General features: G+C 41.0%; 2 protein-coding genes across 11 annotated transcripts in view; one reads left to right on the top strand and one right to left on the bottom strand.

The window, feature by feature from the left end:
* dnai4 (dynein axonemal intermediate chain 4) overlaps nt 1–19,027 on the bottom strand; it is a 121,607-nt gene extending 102,580 nt beyond the window's left edge. For 3 of the 5 annotated variants that reach the window (XM_043699392.1, XM_043699395.1, XM_043699396.1), the window contains exons 1-3: nt 18,732–19,027; nt 12,269–12,452; nt 1,493–1,674 (exon numbers count right to left, since the gene is read on the bottom strand). In XM_043699392.1, coding sequence (XP_043555327.1) covers nt 1,493–1,674; nt 12,269–12,452; nt 18,732–18,742 — 377 coding nt within the window. In that variant the 5' untranslated portion in view covers nt 18,743–19,027. Of the gene's footprint in view, nt 1–1,492; nt 1,675–12,268; nt 12,453–13,433; nt 13,455–18,694; nt 18,712–18,731 lie in introns of those variants that run through there. The other 2 variants (XM_043699393.1, XM_043699394.1) reach the window with 2 other exon arrangements.
* Nucleotides 19,028–19,101: 74 nt separating this feature from the next.
* LOC122554413 (mesoderm induction early response protein 1-like) overlaps nt 19,102–23,986 on the top strand; it is a 62,999-nt gene continuing 58,114 nt past the window's right edge. For 5 of the 6 annotated variants that reach the window (XM_043699400.1, XM_043699399.1, XM_043699402.1 and 2 more), the window contains exons 1-3: nt 19,102–19,185; nt 19,932–19,956; nt 20,387–20,532. In XM_043699400.1, coding sequence (XP_043555335.1) covers nt 19,177–19,185; nt 19,932–19,956; nt 20,387–20,532 — 180 coding nt within the window. In that variant the 5' untranslated portion in view covers nt 19,102–19,176. Of the gene's footprint in view, nt 19,186–19,931; nt 19,984–20,386; nt 20,533–23,986 lie in introns of those variants that run through there. The other variant, XM_043699401.1, reaches the window with a different exon arrangement.

Genomic DNA, 23,986 nt, shown 5'->3' with positions numbered 1-23,986 from the left:
TCACAATGCTTCATGGATGCACAGTCTTGAGTTTACAGATCTGTTCAAACTCTATGCCAATTACTATTGTTATAGTGCTGCATAGAACAATACAAATTACCTTCAATGTGAAAACAGAACTTACTCTCCACAAGGACTGTGCATGCTCACTCCTACTGATACTGGCATGGACAGATACATCTGTCTAGCTTGATGCTTTAAGATTTCATAGGGTATAGAGCAATTGTTGAGGACGCTCCAGGCAACTCCCTCCTGTCTGTACACTTCTGCACTATAACTTTGCTCAGTCTGTCCAGCTGGTAAAACAGAACATATCCAGGGATGGTAATGGTGCTGTCTGAGACACTGTGTGCAAAGTATGATTCCATGAGTCTGATTATTCAGGCTGTTATTTGGCTGTTAGACAGCTCCCCAATTTTGGCACTTGCCCCAGATATTATTAATAAGGACTTTGCAAGGTTGAGGTTGCTTAGTTTTCCAATTTCATTTTTGATGCTTGGTGGTCTATCTGATTTTGTTCCTTTGAGATATTTTAACATTTGATAAAACTGAATGACTTGCTAGTCATTTCACAGGGCAGCTGAGAGTCGATCACATGGAGTCAAATGTTGGCTAGACCAGAGAAGGATGGCAAATTTATTTCCCTATTAGTGGACCAGGTGGGCTTTTTACTCCAATCATTTCATGGTCTTCATTCGACCTCTATTTCCAGATTTTATTGAATTCAAATTCCACCATCTACTATGGTGGGATTTGAACCTGCGTCTGAATCTGTGAATCTTTGAATCCTAAAACCACCCATCCCAGGTCTCTGGACTAGAGTCCAATCACAATACCACAATGCCATCATCTCTCCTCAAATGCAACGTGGAAGATTAGCTGCATTATAATGTAAGATACAGAACATAATTACTTTATTTCTTTCTCTTTAAGTTAGTTTTCCAAAGATAGTTTGCACATCAAAAGAGGGGTATCTGTTATTATAGCGAGTAGTTAAGATTAGAAGAGAAACATGCAATGAGTGTTAATTGATGTCTGATTATATAAAGGGGGGATCAGCTGGATCTTAGGGAGAGAACTGTTCTGTTGACACAGTCAATAAATTTTCTGTAGAAAGAAAATCTGTACTGCTTAGTTTCTGTTTTACCATCAGAGTTAGAATCTATCAACAAGTATTACCATTCATAGGTTTCCAGATCATGGCACAGTTCAATAAACTTGCTCTTCATCACAACTTCTGCAACTAATGCTGCTAAAATACTGTGACATTTTAGTCATGATACATGGAGTAAGATTCATTTGCACAATATGTGCAAACGTACTGTCACTTTAATACCTACTTGGAATTAGATGGCTCCAAATAGTCCTTATAGCCTTATGAACTTATTTCATTACAACCTAGCTTAGAAGGTAGTGCTACGTGCTAAAACTTTACACAATACATATTAAAAATTAACAAGATATATGTGTTAAGGCAGAATGAGAATGGTACCTGGTAAAAGGTGCAACAAAACTAGCATTTGCAATTGTCTGATACATTGTACCACTGAGGATATAGTCAGATACGAGTAAGTCCTGAGAGGTGAAAATTTTACTTTGCCTGCTTTGTGTAAAAGCAGCGTCAAATACAATGAGGGGATGAGGAGTCACATCTTTCCCAGTCTCATCGAAAACCTAGAAATATGACAGACACACACCAGTATCATTTGCACACCATCTGTTTTATATGATCACAAATGTCAAAAATAAAATTCATTAACATGGAAATCTAATATAGTTTTCAACTGTATTGAGTCTAATTTATGTCTTATTTTTTCTCCTTTCCTAAAGGAGCTAATCTGTGCTAGACTGTGGTTCCTAGGAATCATCCAAGTACTTCACTAAAATCAACATCCATGATGGGTATGCTGTTTAAATGAGTTGAGATTCATTACAACTGAGTCTAAATCTGTCTTTGCATACTTTTTGACCAATGGAAGTCACTAAATAATAGTCAAGATCTGCTATGCACAAGGGTTCTAAATTCATCTGCAGGCTTCCTGCCAGAGGCCAGTTAATTCAGCTGAGATCAATACTGAAAGTTCTATGATTGATATGAACAAGTATTAAATTTGGTAGTATATGGGTCCACTGAGGCACTAAGTTATTCTTTTTCTCTGAAAAGCACTATCCAAACCACTACAGTGTTGAACAAGCATTAGCGGGACAGGAATGATACATTGCTGCTTCTTAAATCACATCTCCCTGGTTTTAGACTTAAAAGAAACTTTTCCATGGAATTCTGTATACCTTCAAAGTATTAAGCTTGTCGAAAGCAATGGCCATGAATGAATAATAGAGCTACAGGTGCAGGTAAATAACAGTGGAGTTTTGTTCAAATATCTGTGGCATTAAAGCAAACATTTGCACAATTTTGCCTCTGTTGATTAACCAAGTGAAATAAAGTGGTTCAAGCAGTCTAGCACAGATTAGCTCCTTTAGGAAAAAAGTGATTTGTGGAAAAATTAAATTTGATGCACTAAATAAACTTTTTGCATTCACTGTTTTATATGAAACTGTGAAGAGAGTTCAGTCATACAAGCAAAACAAAATTGCAAACAATTATTTTCAATGATAAAACTTATGTTTAATTTCATCAATATTTTTCTTCCTGCCTCCTGGCAACAGTTACAGTGTTAGGTGGAGGTAGGTAGGAGAAGCAATATAGGAAACAACATGGATATTTAAGTGAGATAAAGGGACTAATAGCATTAATTAGGGAAAATATTTTCTTTTTTGATCAATTTAACATACTTTTGGTATAGTGCATTCTTTGATTTGCTAAATTTCTAATCGCAACAACCATTAAGGTATCCAGGCTTTTTCATGAATGCAATTTCTTGAAACAAAGGAAGACATTCTTCTATGCAATCTAATTTAAATTTATAAACAGTATAATTGCTCTATCACTATATTTTCTTGAATCTTAAAATGTGGATTGCATTAGCAGAGCTGCCCCCATATATTCTCCGAATTTTCTATCCCTCCTAAATGAACCCTTGAATATTCAGGTCCTACACTTGGTCATCATGAACCATAACACTGAAATTGATCCAGATCATACAAATTTAGGGAAGGTTTAGACACTGTCCGGTGATAAATGGGGCACTGTCTGGGGAAGTGTGGAAGGGTAGACATAGCAGAATGTCTTTATTGTATTTGGGGTAGTGGAGGAGATGGTTAGACAGCTGCTTCAGAGAATTTTTTTTTCTTTATTCATTCACGGGATGAGGACCCAGCATTTATTGCCCACTCCTAATTGCCCAGAGGGCAGTTAAGAGTCATCCACATTGCTGTGGGTCTGGAGTCACATGTAAGTCAGACCAAGTAAGGATGGCAGCTGCCTTCCCTAAAGGACATTTGTGAACCAGATGAGTTTTTTCAATAATCGACAGTGGATTCATGGTCATTGTTTGACTCTTAATTCCAAATTTTGTTTTTGTTTAAATGGAATTCAAATTCCACCATCTGTCATGGCAGGATTAGAACCCAGATCCCTAGAACATGATCAGATTAACAGTCCAGTTATAATACCACTAGGCCATAACCTCTCTGTTATTTAGTATAAAGCGTATGATCATTGCTGTTTAAATTTTAGTCCTGAGAGTATCAGTGATGACACTAGGCAGCAGAGGGTGTAGTAACAAAAGGAGGTAGTTGGACATTACAGGGTGGTTATTGTAGAGTAATTTGAAATATTGGAAGGTTTCATAATGAAAGGCAGGGTGCAAGTGGCCTGAGGAATGAGAGGAGACAGACTTATCAGCAGCTTTGATACATTCACAGTTAGGTCCTCAGGGCAAGTGTAGGAATACCAAGAAAATAAAGGTGAGATCAGTGGAATAGGGGAAGCTTCCTAGAAGAGGAATGGCAAGACCGTGAGGATGAATGTAGAGTTTGTACACACCAAAGTGAACTATGCTGGTGAAGGGGTGCTAGTGAATGCCAAACCAATTCATCCTCTGAGGGCTTGAAGAGGCCATCATCAAAGATGGTGGCAGAGCTGGAAATGGAGGTAAGGTAGGCTTTGAATATCTGACACCCTGCTACTAGTCTGGGAGAACCGACTTCTGTAGTGACCATTCTTTTCTTGCAGACAGAGAAAATGTATGATTCAGTGTCATCTCAATCGGTGCATGAGCAATTGCTGAATATGCACACCCATGCCAGCTGCTGATTCTTCCGCAGTAAGGGATTAGCAATGGCACTGTCCTGTAACTGACAGAACATTGACACATTTCAGTGCACATATTGAACATGGTAAAGGGTCGTGCGTTCAGTTCTTCTATGTGACATGATGCTCAATAGATTCTACATTAGTACAGTTAGACTGAGAGATGACCCAAGACTGTTAGTTTGTAGTAAAATGACAGCGCTGCACAGACTCATGTAGCACAAGAGATCATTCATCCACATGCTGCGCTGCATCCAGGTTCACTAATCTGGCACTAATCTACATTGAGACCTCGATCCAAGCCAACCTCATCTCTTTGGTGTGCCTCCTGCTGCCATCCCTAGGGAACAGGGGAACCAGCTTTCCCCGGATCTTCTGGAGGACAGCTTGCAGCGACATGTTGCTGAACCATGGGCCCTGCTCTGTCTTGTCAGGGAAATTTCTGAGGAAGGTAGGGCAAGTAGCAGCAGCAGTGGGAGGAGCGACAGTGAGGATGAGGGGCCTACCAGGGTAAATTTAAAATTATATAAACTTATCTTGTGAATAGGCAGAGCGCACACTGAGCAGGAGCAGACACGGGACTCTTGAGTAAATGAAGTAATATAGTTGGGTGGTTACATTACCTGAAACGCTACTTAGATAGTATCTCCCACCCACCCACCTCCTCCAACCAAAACAAAAATACTGTGCTCAGGATTGGTAAGGTAACTAGTCTTTTTGTCTTCTTTATTTTTCTACAGTCTCTTTGGGAGTTTAGAACAGTGAGGATGGCGGTTAGGGCAGTTGAATGTTCCTTTGCAGAATGTAGGAGGTAAGGGTCACCATTAGTGTCTCTGCTGACTTTATCTGTGGGAAGTCCACCGAATTCCAGCTCCTCTAAGACTGCGTTAGGGAGCTGGAGCTGGATGAACTTTGGATCATTTGGGAGGTGGAGGGGGTTATTGAGAGGAGTTACAGGGAGGTAGTCACACCTCAGGTACAAGAACCAGGCAGATTGGTTACTGTCAGGGGACGGAAAGGGAACCAGCAGGCAGTCCAGGGAACCCCTGTGGCCGTTTCCCTCAACAACAAGTATACCATTTTGGATACTGTTGGGGGGCACAAAGTCTGTCCCTGTTCCTCAGAAGAGAAGTGGGTGGGGGGGGGGGCAGTGCATTACTTATTGGGGCTCCATAGTTAGGGTGACAGATAAGTGGTTCTGTGGGAACGAGAGAGTCTCACAGTTGGTGTATTGCCTCCCATGTGCAAGGTTTCGTGAAGTCTCGATCATTTTTTCGGGATCCTTGAGGGGCAGGGGGAGCAGCCCCAAATTGTGGTCCACGACAAAGGTAGGTAGGTAGGAAAAGGAAATGGGGATTTAAGGCAGAAATTCAGGGAGCTAGGGTGGAATCTAGTTGTTATCTCTGGTTTGTTGCCCATGCCATGTGTTTGTGAGGCGAGGTTTACGGAGAGAGAGGAGTTGAACACGTGGCTACGGGGATGGTGCAGGAGGGAGGGTTTTGGATACCTGGACGATTGGGGCTCATTCTGGGATAGGTGGGACCACTACAAACAGGATGGTTTACACCTGAACCAGAGAGGTACTGATATCCTGGGGTGGAAATTTGCTAATGCTATTTGGGAGGGTTTAAACTAATTCAGCGGGGGGATGGGAACCCAAATTGTAGTTCCAGTGTCCAGGAGGTTGAGACTAATGAGGTCAGAAATATGGTTTCAAAGTCACAAGTGTTCACTGGCAAGCAGGAAGGTGGTTTGAAGTGTGTCTACGTCAACGGCAGGAGCATCCAGAATAAGGTGAATGAACTTGTACCATGGGTGGTATCTGGGACTTTGATATTGTGGCAATTTCGGAGACATGGATAGAGCAGGAACAGGAATGGTTGTTGCAGGTTCTGGGATTTAGATATTTCAGTAAGAACAGAGAAGATGATAAAAGAGGGGAAGGTGTGGCATCGTTACTCAAGGACAGTATTATGGTAGCAGAGAGGATGTTTAAAGACTCATCTGCTAAGGTACTATGGGCTGAGATTAGAAACAGGAATGGAGAAGTCACCCTGTTGGGAATTTTCTATTGACCTCCGAGTAGTTCCAGAGATGTAGAGAAAAATTAGCAAAGATGATTCTGGATAGGAGCGCGAAGAATAGGATAGTGGTTATGAAATTAATTTTCCAAATATTGACTGGAAATATTATAGTTCAAGTACTTTAGATGGATCAGTTTTTGTCCAATGTGTGCAGGAGTGTTTCCTGACACAGTATGTGGACAAGCCAACATGGGGGCGAGGCCATGTTGGATTTGGTACTGGGTAATGAACCTGGCCAGGTGTTAGATTTGGAGGTAGTTGAGCACTTTGGTGATAGTGACCATAATTCGGTTATGTTTACTTTAAAGATAGAAAGGGATAGGTATATAATGCAGGGCAAGAGTTATTTGCTTCGATAAAGGCAATTATGATGCAATTAGGCAAGATTTAGGATGCATAGGATGGGGAAGGAAACTGCAGGGTATGGGCACAATTGAAATGTGGAGCATATTCAAGGAACAGTTACTAAAGGTCTTCAATAAGTATGTATCAGTCAGGCAGGGAGGAAGTGGGCGAGCAAGGGAGCCATGGTTTATTAAAGAAGTTGAATCTCTTGTCAAGATGAAGAAGGCTTATTTTAGGATGAGGCATGAAGTCTCAGTTAGGGCGCTTGAGAGTTACAAGTTAGCCAGGCAAGACCTAAAGAGAGAGCAAAGAAGAGCCAGGAGGGGACATGAGAAGTCGTTGGCAGGTAGGATCAAGGAAAACCCTAAAGCTTTCTATAGGTATATTAGGGCTAAAAGAATGACTTGAGAAAAATTAGGACAATCAAGGATAGTAGTGGGAAGTTGTGCATAGCATCTGAGGAGATGGGGAAGTGCTAAATGAATTTTTAGTTAAAAAAGACAATGTTGTCGAGGACAATACTGAGATTCAGGCTACCAGACTACATGGGATTGAGGTTTGCAAGGAGGAAGTGTGAACAATTCCGAAAGGTGTGAAAATAAATAAGAAACCTGGGCTGATGGGATTTATCCTAGAATTCTCTGGGAAGCAGGGATGAGATTGCAGAGCTTTTGGCTTTGATCTTTATGTCGTCATTGTCGACAGGAATAGTGCCAGAAGACTGGAGGACAGCAAATGTTCAAGAAGGGGAGTAGAGACAACCCTGGTAATTATAGACCAGTTAGCTTACTTCAGTTGTGGGTCAAGTCTTGTGAAAGGTTATAAGAGATAGGATATAAGAGAGAGGAATAAGTTGGTTAGGGATAGTCAACATGGTTTTGTGAAGGGTAGGTTGTGCCTCACAAACCTCATTGAGTTCTTTGAGATGGTGACAAAACAAGTAGATGAGGGTAAAGTGGTTGATGTGGTGTATGTAGATTTCAGTAAGGCGTTTGGTAAGGTCTTATCTTCCGACTGGGAACCCTCCAACCACAGGGGATGAACTTGGACTTCACCAGTTTCTTCATCCCCCCTCCCCCCACCTTGTCTCAGCCGAATCCCTCCAGCCCGGCACCGCCTTCCTGACCTGCAGTCTTCTTCTTGACCTCTCCGCCTCCACCCTACTCCGACCTATCACCCTCACCTTGACCTCTTTCCACCTATCACATTTCCAACGCCCCTCCTCTAAGTCCCTCCTCCCTACCTTTTATCTTCTCCTGCTGAACACTCTCTGCTCATTCCTGAAGAAGGGCATGTGCCCGAAACGTCGAATCTTCTGTTCCCTAGATGCTGCCTGACCTGCTGTGCTGTTCCAGCAATAAAGTTTCAGGTTTGGTAAGGTTCCCCATGGTAAGCTTTTCCACAAAACATGGAGGCAAGGGATGCGGTTGATTGAGCGATTTGGATCAGAAGTTGGCTAACTGAAAGAAGACAGTGGGTAGTGGTTGATGGGAAATGTTCGTCCTGGAGTTCAGTTACTAGTGGTGTACTGCAAGGATCTGTTTTGGGGCCACTGCTGTTTGTCATTTTTATAAATGACCTAGATGAGGGAGTAGAAGGATGGGTTAGTAAATTTGCAGATGACACTAAGATCAGTGGAGTTGTGGATAGTGCTGAAGAATGTTGCAGGTTACAGAAGGACATAGATAAGCTGCAGAGCTGGGCTGAGAGGTGACAAATGGAGTTTAACGCGGACAAGTGTGAGGTGATTCACTTTGGAAGGAGCAAAAGGAATGAAGAGTATTGGGTTAATGGTAAGATTCTTGGTAGTGTAGATGAGCAGAGAGATCTCGGTGTCCATATACATAGATCCCTGAAAGTTGCCAACCAGGTTGATAGGGTTGTTAAGAAAGCATATGGTGTGTTAGCTTTTATTGGTAAAGGGATTGAGTTTCAGAGCCACAACGTCATGCTGCAGTTGTACAAAATTCTGGTGCAGCCGCACTTGGAGTATTACGTACAGTTCTGGTCACTGCATTACAGGAAGGATGTGGAAGTGTTGTAAAGAGTTCAGAGGAGATTTACGAGGATGTTGCCTGGTATGGAGGGAAGGTATTATGTGGAATGGCTGAGGGACCTGAGGCTGTTTTCGTTAGAGACAAGAAGGTTGAGAGGTGTCTTAATTAGAACATTCAAGATAATCAGAAGGTTAGATAGAGTTGACAGTGAGAACCTTTTTCCTTGGATGGTGATGGCTAGCATGAGGGACATAGCTTTAAGTTGATGGGTGATAGATATAGGACAGATGTCAGAGGTAGTTTCTTTACTCAGAGTAGTAGGGGCATGTAACACTGCCTACAACAATAGTAGGTTCAGCAAATTTAAGGGCATTTAAATGGTAATTGAGTAAACATGTGAATGAAAACGGAATATTATAAGATAGATGGACTTCAGATTGTTTCCACCGGTCGGCATGACATCGAGTGCCAATGGGCCTGTACTGCGCTGTAATGTTCTGTGTTCTATGTTCTGACTAATTTTTCATTCTTGCACTGAGTGTCTGGCTGCACAATAAATATGGTGAATCCAGAAGGTCCTGTTGGGGTCAAGACCACACCATTCTGCATGCTGATACAATTGTAATGAACGGAGAATCATGCAATTGTGCGAGAGAAACCAATCTTCCCTGATTGGTAGTGACCTTCAATTCCGTACCCAGCACTGAAATTATATTGTTTAATGGAGGACCCCATCCAAAATTTTTCAACACTGAGGTCTGTAACTGCGATGAACAAGCAATGAAAGGTTTTCTCATAACTTTTAAAAAATGAATAAATATTTAGTATTCCATACTTGAAATGCATTTGCAACATCCACAAACAAAAATTACAAAATTTGCAGTGAAAACCTATACGGTTCTTTAAATGGGTATAGGAATTCATTGCCTAAGGTGGATTAATGATTCCCATTGATAGGGGGAAAATTTGGCATGAAATGAGTTAACTTTTAAATGCACATGAGGTTCCAGCAAGGATTGGATAAAGTTATAGTTAAATCATATAAATTAGATTAGATAACTTAGTGTGGAAACAGGCCCTTTGGCCCAACAATTCCACACCGACCCACCGAAGCGCAATCCACCCAAACCCATTTCCCTAAATTTACCCCTTCACCTCCCTTTATGGGCAATTTAGCATGGCCAATTCACCTAACCTGCACATTTTTGGACTGTGGGAGGAAACCGGAGGAAACCCACGCAGACATGGGGAGAATGTGCAAACTCCATACAGTCAGTCACCTGAGGCGGGACTTGAACCCAGGTCTCTGGCGCTGTGATGCAGCAGTGCTAACCACTGTGCCACCGTGCCGCCCATTTAAGATTAATTCGCCTTTACTTGAGTCAAGAAAGTAGTCAGGTCAAAAGTTAGTTAAAATGCATAAACAGACTCAAATGCTGATGCAGTAGACAGATAGAATTTCTCCAAACATGCATTGTGGTTGGAACAACATTAATCCAATTGCCTTATTTGGAAATGGAATGTAAGGATGGCCTTGTACCACGCCTAGAAAGACTAGGGCCTAGAAAGACTAAGCAATGGGGTTTAGGCAAGGTTGAGAATGAAGCACACACTTTAGAGAGGAGACAAGTTGGCACCTGGGCAGATAGGGAGTGGTGAGACCAAAGGTAACAGGCACAAAACTAGAGTGGGTCCAGGTCCACTTCCACAACCACAAGTCAATGCTGCGATTGGCATTCTAATGCCGATTGACCTGTACAGAACATTGGAGTAGCTGCACACACAGCTTAGAAGGAACATTGCTCGTAATATTTAAGAATTGTATAGATCTGCTCTTGTGATGCCAAGGCATACAAGGCTTTGGGCCAAGTGCTGGTACATAGAACATAGAACAATACAGCACAGTTCAGGCCCTCGATGTTGCAACGACCTGTGAAACTGATCTGAAGCCCATCTAACCTACACTATTCCATTATCATCCATATATTTATCCAATGACCATTTAAATGCCCTTAATGTTGGTGAGTCTACTACTGTTACAGGCAAGATGTTTCACATCCTTACTACTCTCTTGAGTAAGGAATCTACCTCTGACATCTGTCCTCTATCTATAATTCCTCAATTTAAAGCTATGTCCCCTTATGCTAGCCATCACCATCCGAGGAAAAAGGTTTTCACTGTCCACCCTATCTAATCCTCTGATCATCTTGTACATCTCTATTAAGTCACCTCTTAACCTACTACTCTGTAACGAAAACAGCCGCAAGTCCCTCAACCTTTCCACATAACACCTTCCCTCCATACCAGGCAACATCCTGGTAAATCTCCTCTGCACCATTTCCAATGCTTGCACATTGTTCCTATAATGTGGCAACCAAAAGTGGGGATTAAAACAGCTGGGTGCTTGTTTTTGAATGGCACAGGCTTGATGGGCCAATTGGCCTTTTTCTGGGCTTAAGATCTCTATGACTCTATGAGATACATAGATACTAGGGGGTATGAGCATAATTTATGTAATATGTCAGGACAGGTTGACAGCGTAGAGTACAAATGTAAGGAAGTGATGTTAAAATGTATAATACTCTGGTTTCCTCACCTGGATCATTAAGTCCAATTCTGGGTGCCATACATGAGGAAAATGTGAATATTAGCATGTTGACTGAAATACTTGATCAATTTGTATTAAGAGAATAATGTAGAATTTTTTTGCACATTAATTTAATGTGTGCATCACTAGCTGGGCCAGCATTTATTGCCAATCCCCAATACCCACAGGGCAGTTAAGAAGCTACCACATTTCTGTAGGTCTGGAGTCACATGGCTAGACCAGGTATGGCCAGCAGGTTCCTTCCCTAACTAAAGGAGGTTAGAGAACCTGATGGGTTTGTCCAATAAATGGCAATGGTTTCATGGTCATCATTAGACTCAGAATTCCAGATTTTTTTAAAAATTGTATTCAAATTTCACCATCTGCCTTGACAGGAGTATTACCTGGGGCTCTGAATTAATATCATTAAGCCTTCAGCTCCCCAAATGACTCCAGTATCAGAAACTTCAGTTACAGCTTGTTCAGAGAGGATGAATTTATCTTGGAGAAGGTAAAATTGAGAAGTGATTTGATAGGAGTATCCAAAATCATAAGGGCATGAACAGAGTACAGTGATGGCACAATTTGAAGGTAACTGACAAAATAAGTAATAGAGACATGCAGAAAAACGTTTTCATGCAGAGTGGTTGGGATCTAGAATATACATTCGGCGAGTGTGGTGAAAACAAGTTCTACCGAGGCATTTTAGAGGGAATGGGATTATTATCTCAAAATCAATAAGTGCATGGCTACGGAAAAAAAAACACAAGATGACATTAGGTTAATTGCTCCTTCGGAGAATCAGCAAAGACACAACAGCCCAAATAATATCCTTCTGTACTGTCACCATTCTTTGATCGAGCATTTTTGCCTCTCCAGTGATGCTGGGCTGAGAGGGAGATAAAGAAAATGCTCAGCACCAGCTAGGAGCTTCCAAATACCACAATTAAGATTGGAAAAGTATTTACATAAAGAGTTTGAGGTACAAATCCAAAAAATCACATTTATAACAAAATGGTATGTTCACTACATAAAATTGTACCTGTATAGGGTATTTTCCTCCTGCAATGTAGCCTTTATCCAGGATCTTTTCTCCTTGCAAATTCACCCTTTGACGACTAATTGACCCCATAAAACTATAAGAGCTTCTATTGCTGTGTCTACTGAAGTTCCCTACACTGGGGTGACTAGGAAATTTCTTCATGCTTCCTCCAATTTTGGACGACCTACAATTTAAAATAAACAGCAATTATTTGAGCTTCAAACATACTGTAATCCTTTGGTACCAACATATAGTACAGGTATATGAAAATTCATTTGAAGCAAATTATTCTAACATGATATATTAATATTCCAATATCTTGATTTGTCATTTACTTCCATTATTATCATAAATACTGACAAAGCTATATTCACCAGAATTGCTGTTATTAGGCTCAAAATGCCTTCTCCAGGCACAACCCTCGTTTAACGGGCCAAAATCCAGATTTCTACCATTGATCAGCTGTCAGAGTATAAATTTGTCAGAGAGTAACACAGATCCTTCAATGAGAACATTTTACGACAAGTTCTCCACAATGTTCTCAGGAATCGAAAGCAACAATCCATCACAGCACTTGGATCTCCTGCAAAGGAAGACTATAAAGTGCATTGAATCTTCTGGGGTCAGGTCTATTAATGCTGATTTAGTGAGCTCCTTGCACGAATAATATCTCCCATTAGGAGCTCACTATTTGAGAAAGTATACTATCCAGACTGTTGCAAAATTTGAAAAGTCTAGAGAAGCAGTTGAATGGGAAAGTATTTCTGGAATAAAAAGTTTGTGCTTTCTGAGAAATGGCCCACAATCTTTTCAGAACATGATGCCTCATTAATTCTGATGAAGGAAGCATTGCAGAGGGGTGTCGTTAATGTAAACAAGGGCACCAACCACAAAATGCAAAAGAGGAAAAGATACTATATGTCTCTAATATTTTAACCATTCAGTATAGTGCAGCAACTAAAGGAAAATGTTCAGAGACCTTACCAGGTCAAAGTTAAAAAGCACACAACACCAGGTTATAGGCCAAAAGGTTTAATTGGAAGCACACTAGCTTTCGGAGTGCCGCTCCTTCATCAGGCGATAGTGGAGGACACAATTGTAAGAGGCAGAATTTATAGCAAGAATTTACAGTGTGGTGTAACTGAAATTATGCATTGAAAAATACCTTGATTGTCTGTTGAGCCTTTCATCTGTTCGGATACCATGATAGTTTCACTTCTTTCATGTGTAAATCACAAAACCTTTTTTAAAAAAGTTGCATTTTCAGGCGAGCTGTAACAATTGATGTTAGCTAGACAATATGTTGAAGGTGTTAGTCCCCTGTGTTCTCTGTTTTTGCCAGGATGTTTAGATTGATTCTAATCTAAAAAGTGAGATAACAGAGTTTTACATGAATTCATGTAGTTTTTGAGCAAAGTACAATGCAACTCTGCAAGCACAAATTCACCCCACAAAATATGTGTGCACGTGGGTCTGTGTCTGTCGGTGTGTGTGTCTGTCTGGATTGGGGATTGTAGTGTGAGATAGAGTGTATATGTGTGTGTAGTGAATGTAGAGTGTCTTAAGTCTGTGGGAGTGTGTGCGCATGTCTGGGGTGGGGGGTTGTGAGTGTCTGTGAGAGAGAGTGTATATGTGTGTGCATGAGTGTAGAGTGGTCTAAGTCTCTGAGAGGATGCCTGTGTGAGTGTGGGAATGTGTGTGTCTGTAAGGGTGGGAGTGTGAGTGTCTGTGTATATGTGTCCATGTCAGTGTGTGTGTGTCCGTGTGTGTGTGTCCGTGTGTGTGTGTAGAGGAGTGTCTGTGTGTGTGCGCATATATAGTGTGTGTACGTCGGAACTGGCGGTCGATGAGTTGAGCATCGTACTCCATTCTTGTGAGGGCATCCCTGAGTACTTCCAGGTGCCAGTAACATTCCTCCTCATCCTGAGCAGATCCAGTGTATGTGTAGGGCTTGTCCATAGGGGATGGCTGTTTTAATATGTTTTGGGTGGAAGCTTGAGAAGTGTAGCATTGTGAGGTTGTCTGTGGGTTTGTGGTAGAGTGTAGTGCTGAGGGGTCCATCCTTGATGGAGATGCATGTGTCCAAGAATAAGACAGATAGTTGAGAGTAGTCCATGGTGAGTTTGATGGTGGGATGAAACTTATTGATATCACTGTGTAGTTTTATCAGTGACTCCTCACCATGGGTCCCGAGGAAGAAAATGTCGTCAATGTACTTGGTGTATAATGTTGGTTGGAGATCCTGTGTAGAGAAGAAGTCTTGTTTGAACTTATGCATAACGATGTTGGCATATTGGGGTGCAAATTTAGTCCCCACGGCTGTTCGATGTGTCTGGATGAAGAACTGGTTGTCGAAGGTGAAGACATTGTGATCGAGGATAAAGCAGATGAGTTATAGGATGGTGTTTGGAAATTGGCAGTTGTTGGTGTTGAGTACGGAGGCTGTTGCAGCGATGCCATCATTGTGGGGGATGCTAGTGTAGAGTGCTGAAACATCCATTGTGACGAGGATTGTTCCCGGTTCGACTGGTCTGTAGGTGCTGAGTTTCTGTAAGAAATCCGTAGTGTCACAACAGAAGCTGGGGATCCCCTGTACAATAGGTTTCAAGATGCCTTTAACATAGCCTGAGAGATTCTCACACAGGGTCCCATTGCCCGATACGATGGGACATTCTGTTGGTTTTGTGTACCTTTTGGAAGGCAGTAGAAGTCGCCTACATGAGAAGTACGTGGGATGAGGGAGCGTAAGGAACTCTGAAGGACTAGATCCAAAGTCCTGATCAATGTGTTTAATTCACAGGTGTGTTCTTTGGTCTGATCAGCTGGTAGTTGCCTGTAGTGTTCCTGGTTGTTCAGTTGTCAGTACACTTCCTTGCATTAATCTGTTCTTTTTTTTTCTTTTTCTTTGTATATTAACCCCCACACTACCACCTAAGTGCAGTAGTACTTATTTTTTCCCCAGCACACATGGTGTGTGTGTGCAGGTGTGAGACACAGTGAAAGACACAAAGTGCATGAATCTTTATTCAAATTCCACCACGAGGAAGATAGGAAAACACCCGGGTGGCCAGTGACAAACAAATAATTTGTTCTATTCTGAATGACAATGGCTCCTCCTTTATCTGCTGGTTTGATGACAATGTTGTGATTGGTTTTGAGAACCTGATAGGCATTGCGTTGTGAACAGGTGATGTTTTGCTCTACCTTGTGGGTACGGCTGATGAATATGGCATTGATATATTTCCTGACGGTTTGAGCATACATGTCAAGCCCAGGGCAGCGGCCCTCCAGTGGGGTCCAAGTTGACTGAGCACACATGTCAAGTCCAGGGCAGTGATCCCAATGAGCCCACTGATGAACTGGAACAGTCATCACAGGGATCTGTAGAGGAGCGACCAAAGAAGATGTTAACTTTGACCCCACAGCAAGGAACCGTAATGACCTCCCCAGGAGTCAGACACGTGCTGCAACCGACAAAGTACCCTTCGTTGTTCAGTACTTCCCAGGAGCTGAAAAGCTACACCATGTTCTTCGTGACCTGCAGCACATTATCAATGATGATGAGCACCTCGCCAACACCTTCCCCACACCTCCACTGCTTGCCTTTAAACAACCGCCAAACCTCAAACAAATCATTGTTCGTAGCAAGCTGCCCAGCTCTCAGGACAACTCCATACAACCCTGTCATGGTAGGAGCTGCAAGACGTGTCAGAGTGTGGACATGGATACCACCATTACAAGTGGGGACACCTCCCACCTTGAACGTGGCAGGTACTCATGTGACTCAGCCAACGTTGTCTATCTCATATGTTGCAGGCAAGGATGCCCTGAGGCATGGTGCATTGGGGAAACCGAACAAAGGCTAGGTTCAAGTTGGGGAACACTTAAGTGGTCCAGGACATTCAACCTCAAACCTTCGGGTGACCATCCTCCAAGGCGGACTTCGGGACAGGCAGCAGCAAAAAGTGGCTGAGCAGAGGCTGATAGCTAAGTTCGGTACCCATAGGGAGGGTTTCAACCGGAACCTTGGGTTCATGTCACATTACAGGTGACCACCATTGCACTATACACACACACATACACTCACACACATGCACACATACTGGCACTCCGATACACACAGATACTCAGACACTCACACACACCCTTACAGGCACACACACTCACACAGGCATCCTCTCAGAGACTAAGACCACTCTACACTCATGCACACAAATATACACTCTCTCTCAAAGACACTCACAACCCTCCACCCCAGACACGCACAATCACTCCCACAGACTTAAGACACTCTACCCTCACTACACACACATATATACTCTCTCTCATACTCACAACCCCCAACCCAGACAGACAGACACACAGACAGACACAAAGAACCACATGCACACATATTTTGTGGGGTGAATTTGTGCTTGCAGAGTTACATTGTACTTTGCTCAAAAACCGCATGAATTCATGTAAAACTCTGTTATCTTACTTTTTAGATTAGAATCAATCTAAACATCCTGGCATAGACAGAGAACACAGGGGGCTAACACCTTCAACATATTGTCTAGCTAACATCAATTGTTACAGCTAACCTGAGAATGCAACTTTTAAAAAAAGGTTTTGTGATTTACACGTGAAAGAAGTGAAACTATCATGGTATTCGAACAGATGAAAGACTCAACAGACAATCAAGGTATTTTTCAATGCATAATTTCAGTTACACCACACTATAAGTTCTGCGCCTTACAATTGTGTCTTCCACTATCACCTGATGAAGAAGAGGCGCTCCGAAAGCTAGTGTGCTTCCAACTAAACCTGTTGGACTATAACCTGGTGTTGTGTGATTTTTAACTTTGTACACCCCAGTCCAACATCGGCATCTCCAAATCATGATTACCAGATCAAGTGAGATATAATTAGCCATCTTAAAATTATATGGAAAGTTGATTAAAAATCATGCTCTAAATAAAGTTTTGTCCACCTCACATTTTCTTATAGTCCATTGAATGCTTACAATATTTGTCCAGATTATAGTAAGAAACATTTTGCAAGTAATTTATATCTGCAAAATTACCACACACATATTCTTAACGGGCTACATCCTAAAAATTCTTCCACTTGAATCATCTTACAAAATCCATGTATATGTGATCATACTGGGCTGTATGCTAGCCATCGAGCCCCATTATATGTGCTACTGACACTTATAACATCTCAACATTTCAGCCAAAACATTGCACAGCCTTTGAAAGCAAATTCAGATGAAAAGATGTCTGCAGTAATTGCAGCAAGATCAGCTAGGTGGCTCTCATAGAATATGAGTTTGTCTGGCAACAAATAGCTGGCCTGTGGAGTGATAACCAGGTTTTGATAACAAAGGCTTTCTGTCTGCCAATGACATTACATACATTGATGCCATTGCTCAATCAAATTTCAACAACAGCACTACCTAAATTGAGTATCTCTTTCTTCTCCATATTTAAGGTGTCTAATTATGCGTCACTGCACTGGGGAGCCACTAGAGATGAAAACACTGCAGATGCTGGAATCCAGAGTAGACAAGCAGGAGGCTGGAAGAACACAGCAAGCCAGAGAGCATCAGGATGTGCAGAAGTCAACGTTTCAGGTATAACCCTTCTTCAGGATTGGGTGTGGGGTGAGGGGAGATGTAGATTAAGGGGGAGGGGGGGGGGNNNNGAAAGGGAAGTTATTTGAAATTGGAGAACTCACTGTTGAGTCTTCTGAGCTGTAGGTGGCCCAGGCGGAAGATGAGGTGTTGTTCCTCCAATTTGAGGTCTGATTCACTGTGGCATTGCAGAAGGCTGAAGATGGTCATATTGGAGAGGGAATGGGAAAGGGAATCGAAATGGGCTGTGACTGGGAGGTTGGGTCGACCTTTGTGGGCCCCGCTGAGATGCTTGGCGAGACGAGCCCTTAGTTTACCTTTGGTCTTACTGGTGTAGAGAAGACCACAGTGGGAACAGCGGATAAAGTAAATTAGGTTGGAGAAGAGGCAGATGAACCTGGAAGGACTCTATGGGGCTCTAAATGGAAGTGAGAGAAGTGGTGTGCCACAAAGTTCTGCATCTTTTATGAGTTGCAGGAGAAGATACCAGGGGTTCGGGGGATGGTGCTGAGTGTGGCACGAACCAAGGAGTGACGAAGGGAGCAGTGCTTGTGGAAAGCAGAGAGGGGAAGATCTCTTTGGTGAGGAGGGGTGGGGTTAGCTGGAGTTGACGGAAGTAAAACAATCTCCAAATAAAAGGCTCCTTAATTTATCAGCTCTGACTCTTCGGCATCAGTTGTGTCGCATCAGAGACATGTCTGCATTCCAGCATCTGGGTAGCGCTAGCTGCAGCAGCCATGACCCCTGCTGAGATGGTAAACCTGCTCGTGAAAGACAACATAAGTGTCCGAGGAGGAAATTCTCCTTACGTTCCTGAAAGTGAGCCACTAAATTGGCAAAACTCACGTCTTCTTCATTGTGATTTTCCGGTGATTCCAATAGGTTTGCTGGGCTGGCGAGAAACAAGGAGGGTTGTGAAGTGCCCGCTGCTTCCTGGAAGCCGCTTGGTCCGTTCCTAAGAGACGGCGCTGTTGTCAAGGGAGGGGCCGTCACCAGGAGATACGACCCAGCAGCCAAACTTGTAAGAAACCGCGATGTGATTGGTCACTGTTCAAAGGGCACACACTTACTCCCTTTGGAGTAAAGCAGGCATTTTAAAAAACAGCTTTGTTCCCATACTGGGAAAGCTGTTTGCAAATATCAGTGGGGAAGAGAGTGGGGCCAGACAATATTACTTTATAAATGTGAGAGGCCGGTTATTATCCAGTCCAATCAGCGAACTCGTTAGATGCAGGCTGCTGAGTGCATCCGGGTCAAGGCATGACCTCACTTACCGACCCGAAATTAGAAAATGGCGGAGGTAAGGCGGAACCGTCACTTGACTGATCTATTCACAAAACATCAAAAGTTAATTTTGGAATCTTATTTTTAATGTTTGCTCTCAAACTTTGTCTTCATTAATTAAAATTAAGCGTTTTATAAAATGAAATATGAAAATTTTAAGAGGAAACATTCAAGTGATAAACTTTTTTCTGTGTTTTTCCCCTTTGCCTTTAAAATTATTAAGTTGTGGAAATATTGGGCGCTGTGCCGGAGCCTGTTTCGCGGCGCGCTTTTTCTTCCCCTGTTGAAGTTCCGTCCATATCCGCTAGGCCTTATTTGGCTATTTTTCCTCAGAATCTATTTTATAAGACGGGCGAATTTTTTTCCCCTGAAACGAGTTCCACTTTAGAAAATGCATTACTTACCAAATTTTCTTTGAAGTTGCGCTAGCTTTTCTGAACTTTGTACCTCTCGTCTGGTTATAATTTCCCCTAACTTTAGCTTCACAAAAAAAACTTTTCCATCACCGCTGTCCTTACTTTGAACCCCGCAGTCAGGCGTCAAACTTTTTTCTTTATTATTGCTTTGAAACCATTTTGAGAGGGGAACGATTAATAAATACAAATAAAGCTTGTAAAACATGTTATTATTTTAGAGTTTTCAGTTTTTTTTCTATAACAAAACGCATTGTCTTTTGCTATGGGCAAAATAGTCTGGTTTTCAGGATGTTTTCAGTAGTGAATTTATTTTGAATTTTTAAAAGTTTCTTTTTTTCAATTACAGCCTTCCCTCGGATGCTCGAGCCCAGGTACAGTAAATGCAAACTTTCTTTAAGGTCTGTATGCTTTATGAAGATTTTAGTCTTATTACAGTATGTTGTGGAAATAGTGCTCTAAATTGCAATTATCTTAAAGCATATGACATTTAAAAAGTGTTTAAAAAGTAATTCTGTTTTCATAATCTTAAAAATGTTTCCACAAGCAGGTTTGTCTTTGCTTATGACATGTAGGATGATGTTAAATTCACTGCAAATTTAATCTATTACTTGAGCTGGCAAAATCATATTGTTGTGGTCTACTGAATAAATTCTAGGTAGGAAGGCAAAAATTAAAATTGTAAATCTGTTGAAAATATTTGGCAAGTCTGTTGTGGTGTTGAGGGTGATGTGTAGTTATGCTGAGTTGTAAAGACGTTACATAATCTGTTTCTTTCTCTCTCTTAAAATATACCTTGTCCAGGTGGTTCAGCAGGCTCAGAAGACCATGATTTTGATCCATCTGTTGATATGCTTGTGCATGATTTTGATGATGAACGAACACTTGAGGAAGAGGAAATGATGGAAGGTGACAACAGTTTCAGCTCTGAAATTGCAGATCTTGCAAGGGTAAGAGATAACTAATTGTTTCTTTATTTAAAATTATAAAATGTTTGATTAATTCTATAATCGTGCAAGAGTGCAGATTTGTTGCTTAGAATGAATGATCTTCTGCTTTTCCTATTTTTCCTAATATTACATATGGTGCAAAAATGTTCCCATTCTTCACATAAGACAGGTACAGGAGTACTCATTACTAGCTTAGCAAAATGATACGTCATGATGCTGAGCCAGGCCATTTTTCTCTCTTGTAGCTTTCTGAAATCTTATTTTTCTTTTGGGAAACTATGTAATTTACCTATTTATTCACTTTGTCATATTTGACACTTTGGCCTTTGACTTTCCAGTCAAAACCAGTAAACGTTTAAATTTATTTGGAAAGTGATGGTTATGTTTGATCAATTTTTTTTATTTTAAACTTCCTGTTGCTTGATTTTGTGATGATCAAATTTGTCAATTATTCTCTTGAAGATAATTATTTGCTCTTATTCTGTGTATATCGTTAGATTCAATTAACTAATTCCTTAATTTTTAAGCTAGAAGAAAATTATACGAAAATAATTTTCCTAAATAACTTCATTTTAACTCCTGGCCCCTGTTATTGCAGGAATCTACATCAAAATTTGAGATAAATATTAAACTATGACTAAACCTTATATAACCCAGTTTTGACAGTGAATTTGTGGGCAAAAAAAAAACCAAGTGTAGCAGATAAGGTAACATTTTCTTTATTTTTCATTAGGGTTCACACTTCACACAGATCTGATCTTGCCCAGTTAAAGACAATGAACATTATTGCAAGATAACTCTGTAAAAGCTCTTATTCTTCTGCTTCCTGGCATGCTGTCTTTGAGCAAGTGTGATGCAGTCAAACATAACTGTAGCTTGGCCCATAGTGTTAGGAAAAAAGAACTTTATTTTCCCTTCGCACTATAATTTCAACTTGCTATGTCAACGTCTCTGTCTCTCTAGTTGGCAACACCTTTGATTTTTCACATGTTTAGCCATTCTTGCAGGGTTTGATATCAATATGGAATGATCAATTGCCCATGTTTTTGTGCTCCATGGTTTATTTCTGCACTGATTGATGGTACTATCATGTGACAAGCATACATGAATTTGGATGATCTGGAGTTACCAGCCTGGAATTTTGGCTTATTGTGGGCATCCTTCTATTGGATTTCTTTATTCTCGCAGGGGGAACGGCTGTCGGTTTAGCCACAGCCAGAATCTGAACTTGACTCAATGTAATTTTACTCTAAATGAAGACTTATCTGGTAAAGTGCTTTGTTCATGTTTCTTCCATGCGTAAAAAATTAGTTTACAAGTTATGTCAATAATCTCATTAAACAGAGCTGCAAGATTACTTGATCATGTGGTTATGACATGGAGACAGGGAAGTCAAAACAACCCTTCTACATCTGTATTTACAAGGCAGTAAAGTTAAACTTTCGGAGACCCCCAAATAGTTCCTAACCAGACTTTTGAATAGCCACTCCCAGACTTGGTGAATAATTAATTTACAGACAAGGTTTTGTATCTGAACAGTTTATTAATTACAAATCAACATTAGCATAGAGAAGGTTAAACAGTAGGGTAAAGTGATTTATGCCTGTGCTTTAAACCTGAAATATTTCTTTTTAGCCTCATTCTCACAAAAGGCAGACGGGCAAGCATTGTTAAGGGATAAATAAACTGGCCAAAATACTTAAATATTCGTTACTACACATTGTGCACAGGTGTAAATATGGATTCTTTGGCTGTTTTTACTGAAATATTAATCACCTTCTCAATTAACCCAAGCATAAGGTAGCAATATGTCTAAAACAGCTTTCCTCTCTCTCGCCTTCTCAAAGCTGGTGTATCAGATTAAGTAGAAAGCTTTCCTGTCTTCATACTGTCTCGGCAATAGTCCAGAAACATTTAATCGAAAACATGGTTTTAAAAAAAATGACTTGTGGCAATTTAACCTTAGAGTCACCATGCTTTTAAAGGTTGAGAAGGAGAGTTCTTCATGGTAACCTCTGCCAGTGCGTGAATTCAATCCACGCTGTGGTACCACTCTGCATTGCAGATAGATTCTTGACAATAATTACAAAAATTGTGAAATTAAGGTATTCAAGCTGTTGCACGTGGTGATCGATCCTATGACTGTGTTTAACATTGTGCTTTTAATGTGTGATAAGTAAAATTAATGGTTTGGGATATTTTAAACTTTATGAAGAAAGTTTCATTGGTTTATAAACATGCCCCCATTTGAAAATCTATTGATTTAGATTGCCAATATGTAAGAAATTAGTTATTAATAGACTTATTATGAAGGAAATGCTTCTGTTATTTAGTGCATAAAATGATAAACTTTAATGAAGAGTGGCCAGTTCAAATAAAACAGTTTTTGTTGACATTTGTCCTAGACAGAAACAACTGTCTTAATCCCATCTGCACATTCTTTTCTGGTATCCATTTACTTGTATGTTTTCTGAATCTATTACTGTTTTAAAATGTTTTTGAGAAGATTTGTAGCTCAGGTTGAGGGTCTGGATGTAGGTTTGCTTGCTGAGCTGGAAGGTTTGTTTTCAGATGGTTCATCACCATACTAGATAACATCTTCAGTGAGCCTCCAGATGAAGCATTGGTGGTGTGGCCTGCTTTCTGTTTATATCAATAGAAAGTGGGCTACACTACCAGTGCTTCAACCAGAGGCTCATTGAAGGTGTTATCAAATATGGTGACGAACAGTCTGTAAACGAGCCTTCCAGCTCAGCGAGCAAACCGACATCCAGAACTGTCATAAAATATTGGAGGAGCAGCAGTTTAGACTAAAATATAGTTTTTTTTTTACTACAGCACAAAAGTTAAAGAAAAATATTGTCTTGAAGTGTAGCCATTGTTTTAAATGTAAGGCAGACAGCAACCATATTGTGCAGAGCAAACTCTGAGAGCGACTAGAAAATCTGTTTTGATGATGTAGGTTTTAGTGATGTAGACTGAGGGATAAATGTTGGTCAGAGCAACTCTGCTGTGTTCTTGAGTGGAATCTCCAACCGAAGTAGGATTTAAATCCATATATCACTGAATTATTTAAGCATTGCTTACAACTAAGCTATAGCTATCATCAGTTTGAATTTGATGTTGATTGCTACATATCCCATAAAAGCCTTTGACTCGGGCTAACTATTTTCTTGAAGTTTTGGCTGAAAAAGCCAAGGTGTTAAACAGATACTTTCTATTTGGTTTCACTGTAGGTTGCATAAAAAACACACCAAACATACAATAATGAGGTAAATTTGAAATAGTCGCCATCTTTTGAGAAAGGATGTACTGGCACTGGAGGGGGTGCAGAGGAGGTTCACTAGGTTAATTCCGGAGTTGAAGGGGTTGGCTAATGGGAGAGACTGAGTCGACTGGGAGTATATTCATTGGAATTTAGAAGAATGAGGGGGGAATTTTGTAGTAACATACA

The sequence above is a fragment of the Chiloscyllium plagiosum genome, chromosome 11, assembly GCF_004010195.1.
Source record: "Chiloscyllium plagiosum isolate BGI_BamShark_2017 chromosome 11, ASM401019v2, whole genome shotgun sequence".
NCBI lineage: Eukaryota > Metazoa > Chordata > Chondrichthyes > Orectolobiformes > Hemiscylliidae > Chiloscyllium > Chiloscyllium plagiosum.
Note: the sequence above shows the minus strand (reverse complement) of the source record. Positions and strands in the feature narration are given on the sequence as shown.